General features: G+C 44.3%; 1 protein-coding gene across 7 annotated transcripts in view; it reads left to right on the forward strand.

Annotated features, from left to right (window-relative positions):
- Positions 1–16,237, forward strand: part of SUPT20H (SPT20 homolog, SAGA complex component) — a 566,651-nt gene that overhangs the window by 127,221 nt on the left and 423,193 nt on the right. For 5 of the 7 annotated variants that reach the window (XM_069205509.1, XM_069205512.1, XM_069205507.1 and 2 more), the window contains 3 exons: positions 7,923–7,981; positions 8,143–8,209; positions 12,904–13,033. In XM_069205509.1, coding sequence (XP_069061610.1) covers positions 7,923–7,981; positions 8,143–8,209; positions 12,904–13,033 — 256 coding nt within the window. The remainder of the gene's footprint in view (positions 1–7,922; positions 7,982–8,142; positions 8,210–12,903; positions 13,034–16,237) is intronic. The other 2 variants (XM_069205513.1, XM_069205510.1) reach the window with 1 other exon arrangement.

The raw sequence follows: 16,237 nt of genomic DNA on the forward strand, positions 1-16,237 counted from the left end.
AGCGCCGCCCTACGGGAACGTTCAGTTTTGTCCAAGAGATGGAGCAATCGCTTGGTATTATTGCTGCACTGTCTATGAGGTATAAATCCCGACTGGTCGGGGTCCACAAGCCCCGGCATATAATAGTTGAGACGGTGTGCCAAAATGCCAGTGAACACTTTGGCATCGATATTCAGGAGGGAGATCGGCCTGTACGAGGCGCATTCCTCGGGGTCCTTCCCCGGTTTCGGGATAACAACGATAGTAGCGTCTAACATACTAGGCGAAAGCACACCCGTTTGACAAAAGGAGTTAAAAAGTCGCACAAGAACGGGAACAAGTTCTGCACAGAAGGATTTATAAAAAAGCACAGAAAAACCATCGGGCCAGGTGACTTCCCGGTCTGCAACCGAGCAATCGCAGATATAACCTCACCAGATCAGCTCCGCAGGACCTCCCAGGTCACTTTCCAAGGCCGGTCAGTATGCGCCGCTCTGTCCGGAACTGCGCCCAGGTCCAGCTCCCAGCCGCCACCACTTACAACAGTCCGCTCCTTGCGCCTTTTCGCAAGTCTGCAGGGCCAGGCTACTTAAAAGATCTAACAAGGCTAATTCTGTCACAGACAAAGGAGTGATTGCTATGTCATCTAGGAAGGATTCTGGGGCTAAGTCACCGGGCTTCTCAGCCATGTACAGATTTCGATAGAATTCTGCAAAAGCCTGCGCTGTTTGGTCGCTCGTGCGCGCCTCTGCCCCAGAGGGGAATCGTACCATTTTTATCAGTGACGCTGCACGCTGTGCTCTCAACCTACGCGCCAGTAGCTTGCCGCACTTGTTACTTCCTACATAATACTTTTGTTTGAGGCGGACTACCGCATACTCTGCCCTGTCCCAGTCCAACCTCCTCAGCTGCTTTCGGACCTTCTCGAGCTCTTGCCATATTCTAGGAGCACCAGTGTGTTTATGTGAGCGCTCTAACACCCTCACTCGCTGCTCCAAGTCCCCCCTGAGTTGAGTCCTCGCCTTATTGTCCCTAGAAGAAAGCAACATCACCTCACCCCTCAAGACAGCCTTCAGTGCCTCCCACAGTGTTGCAATGCTTGCTGTCCCTTGTCGTTAAAGCTAAGGTAATCTATTATTGCCCTTCGGATCGCCTCTACCGTTGCACCGTTCTGAAGCATCAAGTCCCTAAATCGCCATCCCGATGGACTGACCCTCTCCATGTCCGAGTGAATCTCAACTGTTACCGGAGCATGATCCGACAAAGCCTGCGGCTCAATCGCCGAGTCTCTAACCCTGGGGAGAAGCTCCTGGGATGCCAGAAAAAGGTCCAATCTAGCGTATGTTTTGGTTGTCGATGAGTAAAAGGAGTAGTCCCTCAAGGTGGGGTGCACACCCCTCCACACATCCACCAGACGACACTCACTCAGCAACTGCCGCCCTGCATCCGACAAAGACCCAGTCTGACCATACCGTTGGCCTGAGCGATCCAGGTCCCCATCCATCACCAAATTAAAATCACCCCCCAGCAATACAGCACCATCAGGGGATTGGAGCAGCGGAGTCAGAGACTGTCTCAAGAAGGCTTCTTGTTGGGAATTGGGTGCATATAGAGAAGCAATCGTGAAGGAGAAACCCCCCCCAATCGAATCCTCATGGCTAAGAGCCTCCCCAGAACCTCATGCAATTTGGATATCACTTCCCCCGGGAATGAGCGTGATAAAAGAATCGCCACCCCTGCATGATTTGACGGTAGCGAGGACCAGAACTGCCTGGGAAACCACTTAGAGCGCATGCAGTAGGTATCTTTAAGGACAAGGTGCGTCTCCTGCAAAAGACATACATGACTCCCAGATCTCTCTAAAGCTGAGAGGATGCCTAGCCTCTTAGTAGGGTTATTTAGCCCCCTAACATTTAAGCTTATACATTTGATGGTCATAGCCTATACTGAAGAAAGCAAGCAGTGGAGACAAGAGCACAACATAGGACTACCACCCACAATATTATCTAGACCGCCTAGAATACTCAGGCCTGAGGATGCCTTCTCAAAGGACCAGCATCGCAGGGAAAACCAACAGCAAACAACCAAAAAGCACAACAGGTGCATATGACACAAAAGTCCTCGATCGTCCATCATCGCGAGGTAAAATCTCCACGGGGCAGTATATCCCACCATATCAGTGACTCAGTCCATTGCCCCCGCCGCCTCGACCCTCTGCGACAATCAACATATTATTACGACTGCGGCCTGTGGTAAACCCGGGTGTCCAAACTAGGCTGAAGTACCGGCGGCCACGCTGTTCAAAGCGGCTTCTCTCTCCGATCTCAGCTCTGAGGCCGTCGGGCACTGCAGCTTCCTTTTCTTCTCTTTTCTCTGCCACCGAGGAGGGCCCCCCGCCGATAGAGCTGCCCCCTCGCTCGCCTCCCGGCCTATATCCTCGAGGCCCAGGACACGGCCAGCCTCCATAACAGATTTCACCTGCCGAAGCTGTTCCTCACAGCGGAAGACCAGGCGGAACGGATGGCCCCAAGAATAGGACACATTGTGCGCCCTCAAGTGGTCCGTGATCGGCCTAAACTCTCTCCGTCTCTGCAAAGTCTGCACAGATAAATCATGAAAGAGCTGGAGTTCATGTCCTCGAATGAGTACACTCTGGAGGTTGCGGGCCCGCTGTAGAATCTTTTCTTTAAGGACAAAATTGTGGAGACAGGCAAAAATGTCTGGGGGGCGGTCTCCAGGGGCCCCAGCGCCCCCAACTCGGTGCACCCGGTCCAGGACTACCTCCTATGTCCACCACGTAGCCCCCAATGTCCTCTTTTTCAGCGCCAACCGGGACCCCTCGTATACGAATATTTTGTCTCCTCAAGCGATTTTCCAAGTCCTCGACCGCCATCTGAAGAAGATCCGGTTGCTCTCGGAGGCGGACTACTTCCTGTTGCAGGCCTGCGACCTCTTCACCGCGAGGGATCTCGCTATCCTCTAGCTGCGATACACGTTCACCCAAGGAGGTAACCTCTCCTCGTATCTCCTTCACCTCCCGTGAGATGTCCCTACGCAGCTCTTGGATATCGCCCTGGAGCGACTCAAACAGGGAGGTGAGAAAGCCCTTCGTAACGGAAGAACTCTCCTCTGGATCCGTCTCAACCCGACTCTCCAAGGCCCCCGTCTCAGGTAAGTCCTCCGTCACAGTCCCAGGTGCAAAGCACGCCCCTGCCAACATATCCCTCACTGAGCGCTCGCGTTTGGACTTTGATGTCTCCATGACGCGCCGGCCTGATCACACCTCACCAGATCAGCTCCGCAGGACCTCCCAGGTCACTTTCCGAGGCCGGTCAGTATGCGCCGCTCTGTCCGGAACTGCGCCCAGGTCCAGCTCCCAGCCGCCACCACTTACAACAGTCCGCTCCTTGCGCCTTTTCGCAAGTCTGCAGGGCCAGGCTACTTAAAAGATCCAATGCTGGGGTTGTGCCACCCGGAGCCCAGGTAGCTGGGCCCCCACTCTTCACTGGGGTCGCGCACCTCATCGACCCCGCTCCATGGCGAGGAAGCCCCGTCAGCAGCCCCCGGTCCAACAGGGCATGTGGGAGCACCTCTCTCCCTTCAGGCGCTCCAACCGCCGGGTCCCGCGATGATCTCCAGTTATTAAGGGGCCCAGGGTGAACCCCTCGGCCCTCAATTCCCGGCGCCTCGTCTGCAAGGGCCACCGAGGGAAAGGCCCGTCCCGCGGCCGCACCCCGACTCCTGGGCCGAGCCCTGCTCCTCCCACGGGAGCGGCGCAACTTGGCCCCGACCGGAGCCGAGAAGCCCAGAACACCTGGGGGAGCCTCGCGATGTAGGGAAAGCCTCCAGGCTTCCCCCAAACTGGCCGCAGGGCACTTTCTCTGGTCGAAGCAGCGGAGCGCTAGCAGGAACGTCTTAGCGCTCCGCCATCTTGGACACGCCCCCAGAGGGTAGTAATGTGCAGTGTTCGCATAATTTCCTTTTGTGTGATTACAAGAGATTGTGGAAAAATGAATCAAAATGACATGAAATGCAAATTTGACATTTAGAGCTATACAAATAGTGTTTGAAGCCACGTTATGTCCGTTGGCGTTGTTTCAATGCTGCTACAATAGAATTTTTACCCAAATAAACTTGAAGTTACAGTGGCCTAATTTTGGGAATTTTGTGAAACAACCACAATGTAATATGCTGGAAATGGTGCATGACTATGCCAGTGTAAAAAATGTTCTCCTGGACATAGTATTCCTATGCCCCTTAAGGCCATGTCATTGCACGTGAACTCTAGATAGGCCAGTTCTAAATGCAGTCACATTTACAATAGCATTCCAAGTTCATACCTGTAGTTGTTTCATGCTTCCATCCTGATCCAAATGCTGGCATGAGGCAGGGGCAGAGCATAAACTGGTGAGCAGTACAGTTGACTCTCTCCTCCATCTCTTAATTACTTTCCTGTGACCTCTTTATGTCAGTGATGCCTTCAGTAAGTATGGATGCTTGTGGATCCTCGAGTCCACTTCACCAGTGACCAGCATGCTCAAAAGGCAAGCACCCAGCACCCCTATAGCTAGATATGGCGGTGCCTGCTGGATAAACATACGCAAATAATTTGCTTTTGTATTGTAATTTATCAAATATCTTAGTGGGATTTCCACTGTTGTGTGTTTTACCTCAATTACATTGCTGTCATTTGCCTGTACTTGGCCACTTCAATTTTCCATTTGTACCTTCCTTTGTACTTTTCCGTATTGATATCCAAAGTTTTGTGACCAGTCATGCAGTGGGATGTTCAGCACAAATTGTGGGCAGTACAGTTGGCAGAAAGATAATTGTACAAATTCTCACAACAACTCTTAGATTGTGCCAATCACCTTTTATTTATTTTTTCATTTGTGTTTCATGCTTATTTTGCTCATGCATAAGTTGCCTTTTTTGAGTGCAAGGCACTTTGTTAATATCAATATTTATTAAACATATGCCCAACTGAGTAGCGAGAAGTACTGAAATATTCATAAGTATTCAGGGAAACTGACTGTTTTACAAAACTGTGACATATGCTTTACATGTGGTATATTGGTAGAGATGGTTTGCCAGAAAGTGCTCAGTTTTGTGCAGCAAGTGTTATTCTCAAATATCTGAAATGGTGCTACAAGAAAGCCTGCAACAGTAAATGAGTATCATCAGAGATGCAGGCAGTGTGTATAACCCAGTAATAACCATAGATAAATAATGTTTCTGTTGATCTTAACTTCAATAAATGAGTCAAGTTATGGTTTCACTGTCCCTTGTCGCAAGTGAATTGTCATATTTACTGTTGTCAAAGTTTTATGTTTTGGAGTTTCTACTATTTTCCACGGTCTCCTGGCATTTGTCCCACAATGGATTGTGCTTCTCTGCGGGATTAGCTCCCATGACAGTTTCAACTCATTACTGTTTGCATACCCTATGTAGTCATTGTGTATATTCACATGAGAGCACTTAGTCCTGTTAGTCTAATGTATACATTGTGTGCTTTCATTCTCTTGCACACCATGTGCTGTCTCTCCCTGTAACTGTTATCTTGTAGTTGTGCTTATTAGAAACCTCTCGGTTGGCTTGTGATATATGGCTAAGACGTGATTATGTGCAGGAGAGTAATGTTTTCTTGTACCATTGTCTTTGTCAGTGGCTTGTGGTGTACATGTTTGTGTACCTTATAATTAGATTTTGCTGTGTAAACCAACCTTTTGCAGGATTTTCACCAGTTTCATGCGTATGAGAAGTGGTACCTTTGAGTTCTCAGTTGCTTTGTGGTGAGGGTATTGTGTAACCCTCGTATGGCAAATTCACCCATTTCTCTGACTAACATCAGTCTGTTGTGTTGACAAGGTTGTTGGAAAACCTCTTCCAATGAAAACTACCAGGTCAAATAGGCCTTCCTGTTACACCTGCCTCATTGATACATTTACCTGCAGAACCCAGAGTTAGAAGAGAGAGAGTGGAGGAGGTGGAATTAGGGTACAGTCAACTGCATAGCTTTTTATTAAACAGAGAGCTCTGGTTTGTGGAAGAACCAAAACACCTGAATTTGAGTGAGAGGCTCTTAATGGCAGTTAAGAACTTTGTATTTTCTAGTCCCTGGGTGGCAGGGCCTCTATTGCCAGTGTACTCTCCTAAATCTAGGCGATGACCGTGGCTGCTCCAATGCACCAGTTGTGACTTCCCCATCGAGGCATAATAATAACAAAAAGCTCTGATGGTGTTCAATGATTACTTAAGTACATTGCAAGGACAACTCTGGACGAGGAAGTTACAGAAAAGGACCCAGGGGTACTTCAACATCACAATAGACAAATGCTATGTGATGTAATGATGTCATGTTAGGTATACCTTATTATTGAATTCTGTGGCGATGGGTCTACTGAAGGGTTTAATCTTGTAATGGTATTATATTTTAACTTGTTCATAGAAAATCCCAAACTGTGTGTAGACTGAATGGCATAATGTTAGCATCTGATTATGAAGTGGCTATTTGAAGAGAAGCAGAACACTTTAAGAAACTATGATTGAGAAATGTTCCAGTAAAATGTTCATCCAGTTAAATATTGGGAGCAAGGGTAATATTGCTCCCATTAAATTTCTGCAGTCGCTTACCATAAGAAATTAGGTGTTCTATTTCTTGCAGGGTTAGGTGTTTGTTAGACTGTGTTGTGTACATTGGAATCTGAGTGAACTTCTCACCTGAAAACAACCACTGTAACCATTCAACAACATCTCTGCATGGCCCATCCTTAAACTGACATCAAGACACTACAAGAGGAATGGGAATGAAAAACAGTATTGAAGCCCCGAACTTCAGTCCTAAAGAGCTTGTGTGGCAAGGGTTTCTTTTTCAGTCTAGGAAGGACAAGGGCACTGATTGGATTGAGCAAATTTGCTTATCTTGTTTTTTTAAAGGAATCAAAAGGCATGAGAGTCAAGACTACACACACCTTTTTATATCACTGTTATGTAGTGAGTTTGTCCTATGCAGAGAATGTGCATCCGTAATTTCCAGGGGTACCTCTGGTCAGCAACCATCACTTATGTGTTTCAAACTCTACTGTGGAATCAAGGGCGTCTAGTGCTTATACTTTGTTAGTCTTATGATGCTACTGTACCTTGGGGATGACAGGGCCCACAATGGAAAGAATAAAACCTTTAAATATAATTCGATAGTAAGCACACATGCACATAATATCTTCCTTTCCTATTTCCTCATATCGTTTCTTTCAATCCTCTCTTATTACATACTATTGTTCTAGAGTGGTAGAAAGTCCAAGCTCTTTCTGAGCCATGAACTAACTGTCAAAACATGTGTGCCATTCTACCTCTTGCACATAAGGTACTGTCATACTGGTGTCCAATGCAGTCAACTGCTGGTCCTAGGTGACCTGAACACATAAGCTAAGCCTGTTTGTGAGTAAGAGTCAGCTGGGATTCCAAATAAAACGTCACACTGATGGACTGTATCACTCTTTATGGTCTGAGGCAGATGGCCATGAACATACGTAGCATATCAGCCAAATCTTTTCAGGGGATCCTCTATTACCTTGCTGAATACCAGTCTTCAACACCATATACAACCAGAGTCTACACACATTATGTTTTCTTAGTGTTTTCCTTGTTTTCATATGAGAACGTTAGGCAAGAAGACCCCAAACCCTCTACTAAACCACATAATGCACTTTTCAAAACATAATAATTTTGCTGGCTGCTAGTGACAAAAGAGGCAAGGTAGTCCTGAGAATGTTTAAGCACACCTTTTTTCATTGGTACATGTCTGTTGTACCGAAAGTAGTGCAGTCTTGGTTGTATATTCTTGTTTACATTCTGTGCTATGCTAGATACGCAGTAGGTTAAGCGGACTTAAGATGTATTTTCAAGCATCTTTATTGAAACTGTTTTTGTCATTCATTTATTAGTATGTCATTGAAAGTGCCCGCCAGAGACCTCCAAAGAGAAAACATTCATCTGGCGGAAGGTAAAGAAAACGTTATCCTTTATTGTGATGTAAAATTCCTCGTTTTTTGCATGTGACTTGTGGCACCTCCTGGCTGGTAAGGAAAGTATTTGTTTACTTTGAAAGCCTGTTAGTGAAATTAAGTACTATTTTCGTAAATTTTATCTTAACATATTTTTCAGGAAATCTGTGTTTCAAAAGCTATATGACTTGTATTTGGAGGAAAGTGAAAAAGAGCCAAACATAAAGGTAAATGGTATTTTGCTTTTTGACATGGTTTCCTGTTGACTTCTTTTAACTACAGCCAGAAATTATGCAATTGAGATTATGTGTATTTCATTGACACAGTGAATTACTATACACTGCTATTACATTATATTATCTTTAAGAGAAAGAGAAATGTGTTTCAACAATTGACCTTGCGATGATCAGCCACATGCTGCAGTTTCAAAATGATAAGGTGTTTGTGTCCTTACAAACCATTTGTGGTCTATCTTTCGATTGAAATTTAGCTTTTCTCAAATTAGTTATCTCTTTTTGGTTTGAAATAAACATTTATTTGCTTATGAAAATGTTAGTCTTCGTAAAAAAAAATCTAATTTAGTATGTTAAAATGTGCTACCATTGTGAAACCTTATACCTATTGGTTAGGTGGGTTCCAGTTCACAAATGTGTTTGCAACATTATGTGGCACAACAATCGGATAATTCACTTCTTTGAGTCACAAAATAAAAACTTGTGCATACACCTAGATTTAGTCACACTTATGTTTTACCTATAAGGCAGACTGCTGTCTGTGAGTAAATCTTCTTAAATTGCCAGGTTGTGGGTGTTCCAGGGTGAGGTTGCCCACCAAAGTATACATGTACCATGAGACTTGCAAGTCGTTGATATTAACACATTTAATTAGGCGTGTTATCATCCTAGAGGTGGTCAGAAATTTGTTCCCGTCAAAAGTGTACGTCCCTATCACGGGTGAACATAGGAGGAAAGCACCCTTTACGTTAGTGAGCGTGTGTGTGTGCGTGTGTGTGATATGGAAAATCGTGTCCATGTAGAGAAGGAAAAAAAACTCTTAAGTGTAGAAAAGTTGTAATTTTTCAGGAGTAATGCTGAAATTGTTTTTAATTCTAAGAATGTCAGAAATGCATGCATATGTTGCATTTATGATTTCTGATCTTGTAAATTATGAACTGCTCTTTGGCTGTTGCTTTCAAGTTAATTCATACTATGCACTAGAAGAGCGCAACATTTTTAGTTCTCACCTAAAGTTAGCAAAAGCCTCTTGTGAACCACACCGAACACTTACAGTGGCATAGAGCCCACCCGTTGCTTTCCATTGGTTGGATTTATATTCATTCTTGTTTGCTTGTCTCTTAATCAATGACTTGCCTAACTCCTCTAGTTTTTGCCCGCCGTTAGAGCTTATTCTCTTTACAGTTATTTTGATTGGCGTACTTGTGTCCTTCCACAGATCAGTAGGGAATGACTTTTCTCTTTTTTGTTAAGCACTCCATGAAATTGCAAGTTTTCCAGCTCTCCCCCCACAAATGCCTCTCTCATGTGCACTGTTTTACTCTCTTCCTGTTTGTAAGAAAGTACACCTTATTGACATGGTCACCTCTGCTTTTTGCCTGGTATTTGATGCAGTTTTGAATGAAAGTGCACTGGGTTCCTGCTAACCAGGTCCCCAGTGCCAGATCTCTTTCACTTAAACTGTGCAGTTGATATCCAATTGGCAGCATCTTTGGCACCCCATAAGTCGCTAGTAAATGGTTCCCCTTGTACCTAGGACATGCGCACCAAAGAGGGTCCCCAAGGGCTGCAGCATGTATTCTGCCACCCTCACGGACCCCTCCCCTAGAACATGCATACTGTCATTGCAGGCTCTGTCTTGGTACAGCTAAAAGTGAAAACACGACATGGCACACAGCCTGTTTGCCATGTACCCTAACACTGCGTGCTATATATGTAAGTCACCCCTACGGCAGGTTGTACAGCACTCAGGCATTATATTACATTTTAGGACATATCTGCACGAACAGATATGCCCCTGCTATGTCTTTGTAGATTCTTAGACACAGTGAGTAAACAAGGAAGCCATTTTAAGTACATGTGCTGGACACTGGTCAACACAAGTTCCCCAGCTACATGATGTTTTCACTGAAAATAGGGATGTTTGGTGTCAATCACATATTAATAAACCCTCACTGATGCCAGTGATGGATTTATTGATACATGCACCCAGAGGGCAACTTAGAGATGCCACCAGAAAACCTACCAACTACCAGTGTGCGGAGTGACTAGTTTTAGCCAGCCTTCCATCACCAGACATGCTCCTGACCCACAAGGGTGAGAGCATTTGCTCTTGGACGGTCAGAAACTAAGCTTTCTCTGGGAGAGGTGTTTACAGACCCCACCCAACAGGATGACCTGTGAATCTGTGTTCCAAGGCAGGGGTCTTCAAAGAAGCCCACTGCCCTTTGTATACAGATCTGGTGTAACTCAAAGGAGAGATGCTGATCCGTGGGCCCATTTGGCACTTGGACAGGTGGGAAATTTAGTAATCAAGGATGTGTGTCCAGCCCTCTGGTCAGTCCCACCCATAAGCTGAGCTGCCTGATATATACACAACATTTAGAATTCTGCCATCTTGGTGTTGGCAGAATTAGAAACTCTGTGATAGGTTTATGCCCACTTCGGACAGGAAGTGGTCAAATATGGGGTGTAGTCACCCCAGGGATTATTAGCCTTTTGGCTACTACTCCACACTCCCCTAAACACCTCTAAAAATTTTATTTTGGAGAGCCCCTTGCAGCAGGAAATCAGATTCCTGCCGACTTATGAGTGACACTTGAGCTGCAAAAGCTTAGGAAGAAACACCTAACCAGGACCCAGCCCAGCTAGTCTGTTTGCTTCTTCCGTTGAATTGTACCTAGGTCGTCACATCCTGCATATGTTGTGCCTCCAAAAGCATGTGAGAATTGCCTGCCTTCAACAAAGGTCCAGGAATTCATGTGGAGCCACGGAACTACTTCCCTGCATCTTGCAGGCACCCCAAGAGAACTGCGAGGACTCTGGACGTCTGAAAATCCGACACCTTAAAGCACCTTTCCACCTGTGCCTCCTAGCCCAAGTTGAAGTGGGCCAACGGGGCCAGCATGGTCCCCCGGCCATCCAGAGATGAAGCCGACCTTGGACTCGTCCACTATGGATTCACAGATGCAGCCTCTGCCTGCAGGCCCCCCTCAGCTGCGGGTGCTCCAGTGGAGAAAACCCAACGCCTCAAGACACCTCTGCATTTGTGCAGTCGTATGCAGCTGAAGGGGAATCAAGCTGATATTCCTAGTTTTGGGAACATTGTTCAAAGGTGAAACATCCTAAGTCAGCTCATATCCGTTGCTTGACTGTGACAAGAGACTAGGAATGGAAACTAGCAGATTGTTTGTTTAGATTTTAAGAAAATATTTCACACTTATTTTAGTTGGACGCTTGGCTGCCTTCTGGAATCTAGGGTGATGATTTGAGCTATAAAGTGGCTAAACAACAGGCATAGGATCTTCAGTTACATTTAGGAGAAGTAAATAAACTTTTTAAAAAGAGTCTTGGTCCCAAAGCTTATGCTTTTACATTCTTTTGATTCACTGTCTCAGTTAATGTACCAAAATTGGTTAGATTTCAGAAACGTAAAGCCTATTCTCAAATGACCTTACTCCAGTAGATCTTATCTACTGGAATAAAAAGTTGCTCTTCCCTCATAGTATCAATATTTTGTTTCACAGCAGACAATGCCTACCTAACAGACTTTTTCATTTGAATAAGCTCAGGCAATGGAAAGGGTGAGGAAACAGACGTCCATTCAAACATTAGGGAACTCACACCTAGTGTTAAATTTGTTGGATTCACAAAATATTTGCAAATGGCATTGGAGGCTGGGGACAGGGAAGAACCCACCCCACGCATATTACACTTTGAAGACAAAGAGGGAAAATACAATGACAGTTAATTCTTCCTCTTAACTGTGAACTGGCAGATTTCCAATGGCAGGACACACACCTCGCATGTGGTTATTGCTTCCAGGTGTACTGTTGGAATTCCACAAGAAGCCCAGATTTCCAGGATCTGCAAAACACACGTTGTTTTTTAATTTCCCTGAAATCAACATTAGACGTATTTCTGCTCACTTAGATGTTCTATTTTCTTTGACAGTTGGACTCCGTGCTTTTATTAAAACTACAACTCTGTCTTGTGACATTTCAATTCAGCACTCATGCTTTTGTTAACTTTCTAAAAAGTTACTTTATTGTAGCTTGTAACATTTTTTTTAGGATGATAAGCCTGCTTTATTCTAAAGTCCCACTGAGAAATACATGCCACAGTATGGCTTTTGGTTATCAGTAGCCACAAATTTATAATTATTTTCATACAGCCCAAAGTTTACTGATGAAATGAAAAGGGTGTAATGTGCTTATGCAATCTGTACATGTTTGATGAAGTCATAATCATTTCACTTCTCTTCCATCTCAACCTTCTGAAGTAAATTTGGTTTGCCATTAAAACTGGACAAAGAAATAGACTGTTTATTTATTATCATGAGTAGGTTTCAATTGTTTTCCTGCTTTCAGCTGAAGCATTTGGCCTTGGTTACCTCTTTGCATGTGCCTTTTGGCATAGCCGTACGTAAATGGAAATGTTATCATTCTTCCATGTTGTTGGTCCCTCTCTCATTTTCTGTGGCAAATTGAACAAATGCTCTTGCTGCATATTTTCTTTTTTTTTTATAACTACCCCAAAAGTACTTTTTTGTCTGAATACAAATCCATTAGATAGTAAAATTAACATTTCCTGATCAGACTCTTACATTAAAGTACGTCCTGAAAAAAGGATTGTTGCTCTGCGTGCTAGGAGGTTTGATTTTCATGAGTACTGTTTTGTTTTTAAAGCAGAAGCTGAGAAGAAATGTGAACTTGCTGGAGAAGCTGGTTATGCAGGAGACACTCTCTTGTCTTGTGGTGAACCTCTATCCAGGAAACGAGGGCTATTCGCTGATGTTAAGAGGAAAAAATGGATCAGGTAACCTGTTAATGATTTGCAAAGCTGCAGTTCTGATACAGAAACTGTCACTGTTATGTGTGTGACCTTTGATTTTGAGACCACAAACAACATTGTAATAGATGCAGCCATGATGAATTTAAAGTTCTTTAAGGTTATAAGGGTCTGTGCTATCCAGACGATAGTTTGAGAGCTTTCTCATCAATTTAGTTACAAAGAAGTTGCAGTTCTTCGCATTAGTCTCTTGATTTTCTAAGCTGCCAGTCCACAGACTTTTGTGAGAGCTGCTAAGTTCAACATGGCCTCAAGTTTCAGATGAATTCTGCCAGCCTTGGTATTCACAGTCACTGCCTCACATGCTGTCTTAAGTCAAACATAGATCTTGAAATTTGAGAATCCTTATAACTAATGATCTGTACAAAAGCTGCAGTGTTTTTCCTCTAGACTTTTATACGTTGAGCAATGCTATACCATTACGCTGAATAATATGTGTGATCATTATAAAAGCTCTATTGGCCCGATTTCTTATATTTTTTTATTTAATTTAGTTAAGACCTTGTTAGTTCTTTTCTATGCTTTAATAGAAGACCTTGATATATGTATGATTTTGTTGTGACTTAATACATGACTGTCTTAAGCCAGGGGAAATCTTTTGTTAATCACAACCATTTTTACTGGTCTGAAGCAGTGTAATGGCTGCCTTAGTGTGATGGCAGTTAGTTTAGTTATTCAGGCCTCAAATTATTTTACTACAGGCTCTCATCTTGATTTTCCAATCGATGCTTCATCCTACAGAAGTCTTGCCTTATTAGTATACTCGGGATGCCATTTCAACAGTGACAAAATTAAATCTCTTCTCCTAAGGTCTTCCGACAATGTCATAAGATGATGTGTTTTTTGAATCCCCACAACATCTGCACATGGCGTCTCAGCCCTTTCGTGTACTCCTCAGCTTGTAACTCCTTCACCTGTGTGTACCGGAAGGCTTTCATGAAACAGGAGGCCAAGTAGTTCTAGAATCTGGCCCTTCAGAGCACATACAAACTGTCCCCTCATTGGGTGAACTCGTGACAATATGCTATCCCTCAAAGGTCCCTCCAGTGAGAAATGCCAAAAACTCCAAAGGAAGAAGTCCTCATCTTTGAAAATGGTCCTGCTTCCAGGATTTGTCTATTGTTTCCCTAGTCCTCTTGAGAGCCAGTCCTGATTCTAAAAAAAAAAAAAAAAAAAAAAACCATAGTTCTTAAATTCATCTACTTTGCCTTCCAAGTTAATGCCTTTTGGCAAGCCATGTTAGATAACTTTAGGACTGCACTACTTTCCTCTAACCCAATCCCCTGGGATGGACCTGATCTGTGGATTTTGCAATTCCGGCAGCTCTGACCACAACTCTGTGCCGTCAAAGGGTCCTGCCTCTGCACCACTTCCATGAAAGCCTTTCCACATCAAGGCTTTGCACTCATTGCCCTTAACTCAACTCTAGATTCCTCTTTGCTGCCATCATCGGAGCTTATCTTGGTACTTCCTCAGCCTTCTCAATTGACTGAGATTATTGATTTAACTCAGTTCAGAGGGATTATTGGAGTAGTAAGCTGTTAAAGCCTGCTTGTGTGAAATCTTACTTGGGCCAGGCAATTCACTGACAGATGGTACTATGTTACAGACCCAAGCCTTCTGATCTCAAGTTCCTGTTGGTGCATCCTTCTTTGGCGAACACCAACACTTTCTCCACTGCTTCACCAGACCATGCATCCAAACTGCTTGACTCTACCTGAAACACTTTATCTTCAGGCTGTCTAGCTCTGTGCACTGCCAGCAAAGGCATACCATCTGAAACAGTTCCATCAAGCCTTGTGGGAATTAACAAGAATCACTTCCTGATGGCATGAAGAAACACTTTTCTGATCTAGTGAGTGATGGGTTGGATTCTTCAAAACAAATTCTGACGTGTGGTTATGATTCAGCTGACTCCATGGCCCTGTTCAAAGATACATCTGTCATTCTAGACAGACATGCCTAATGTATTTCACAGACTTTCACAGACTTCTGCTTAGGAGTTGTACAGGTGGCCTTAATAGATGCACCCTTTGAGGATGAGAAACTGTTTTGTTATAAAGCTGACTACTCCCTGGAATGGTTAAAAAATAGCTGTGGTAGGGTCACTGGGCGTACCCTCTCTGACTAAAAAGTTCCTCTACAATATTTTCACTTATAGGACTTCTCCAGTGGACAGCCTTCACAAGAGTGGCAATCCTTTGAGCCAGTCCAGATGACACTGCAGCTCTACAGGTCATTTTGATGAACAGATGTTCCTAGGTAATGTCAACAGCAGACGCAGAAACCCCAGCCTCCCCCCTCCTTCCACTGGATCTAGTGTTTCTAACCTTTTTTTATTTAGCCACCATGAGCTTCCAGTAGGGGAACACTGTCTCATTTGCAGGTGACCTGGGCGGCCATCACATGAGCTCCCTGGGTGCCCCTGCAAATCCCCAAGGGCAACATCCATCCCTTTCTAGCTACATTCCTGAAGCCTTCCCTGGTGCATGCCCGAAACTTGAAGACAAGTTCTCTCCCTGTTGCTTTGGTAGGTTATAGAAGTGTTGTCCTTGGAAGAGAGTGACACAGACATTTACAATCTTTATGTCTTGGTTCTAAAGAAGGAAGTGGACCTTGGCCTCATTATCCTTCTTTTCTATGACAGGATAAGTTCACCGTGGTGTCTAACTCATTTCACTTTCGCCTTTTATACACAATGTTAGATGGTGTCCTTGTATCTTCATGATGCCTACTTCCATTGACAGTGAGCCATACCTCTCTTTCACTTCCTGGGCTTCTCTATCAACCTTCAGCAGTCACACCTAGTTCATGCTCCTAGGCAGACGTTCCTTGACACTGTACTTGACATGACGTATGAGAATATTTATTCCAACAGGGTGGCTTTTATATATTAGTAATGTGATTTTGATGTTTCTGAATCTGATTCTAATCGCACTTCTACAAGTCCTTTGCCGGTCGTGCTTGATGGTGTCTACCGTCCACCTGGTGCCTCATGCCAGATGGTGAATGTCCTTCAGCAGTTGTTAAGAAGAGCTTAAGAAGACAGTTGCTGCAGCATCGTGGGAGTCACTGTGCTCATGTAGAGATCTTTCGTTCTGTCTTCGTAGACCTCTTTGTAGGTGAGAGTTTCTGTCTGCCCAACTACTCTGAAGGTATTTCATCCCTACA

This window comes from Pleurodeles waltl, chromosome 8, assembly GCF_031143425.1.
Source record: "Pleurodeles waltl isolate 20211129_DDA chromosome 8, aPleWal1.hap1.20221129, whole genome shotgun sequence".
Taxonomy (NCBI): Eukaryota; Metazoa; Chordata; class Amphibia; order Caudata; family Salamandridae; genus Pleurodeles; species Pleurodeles waltl.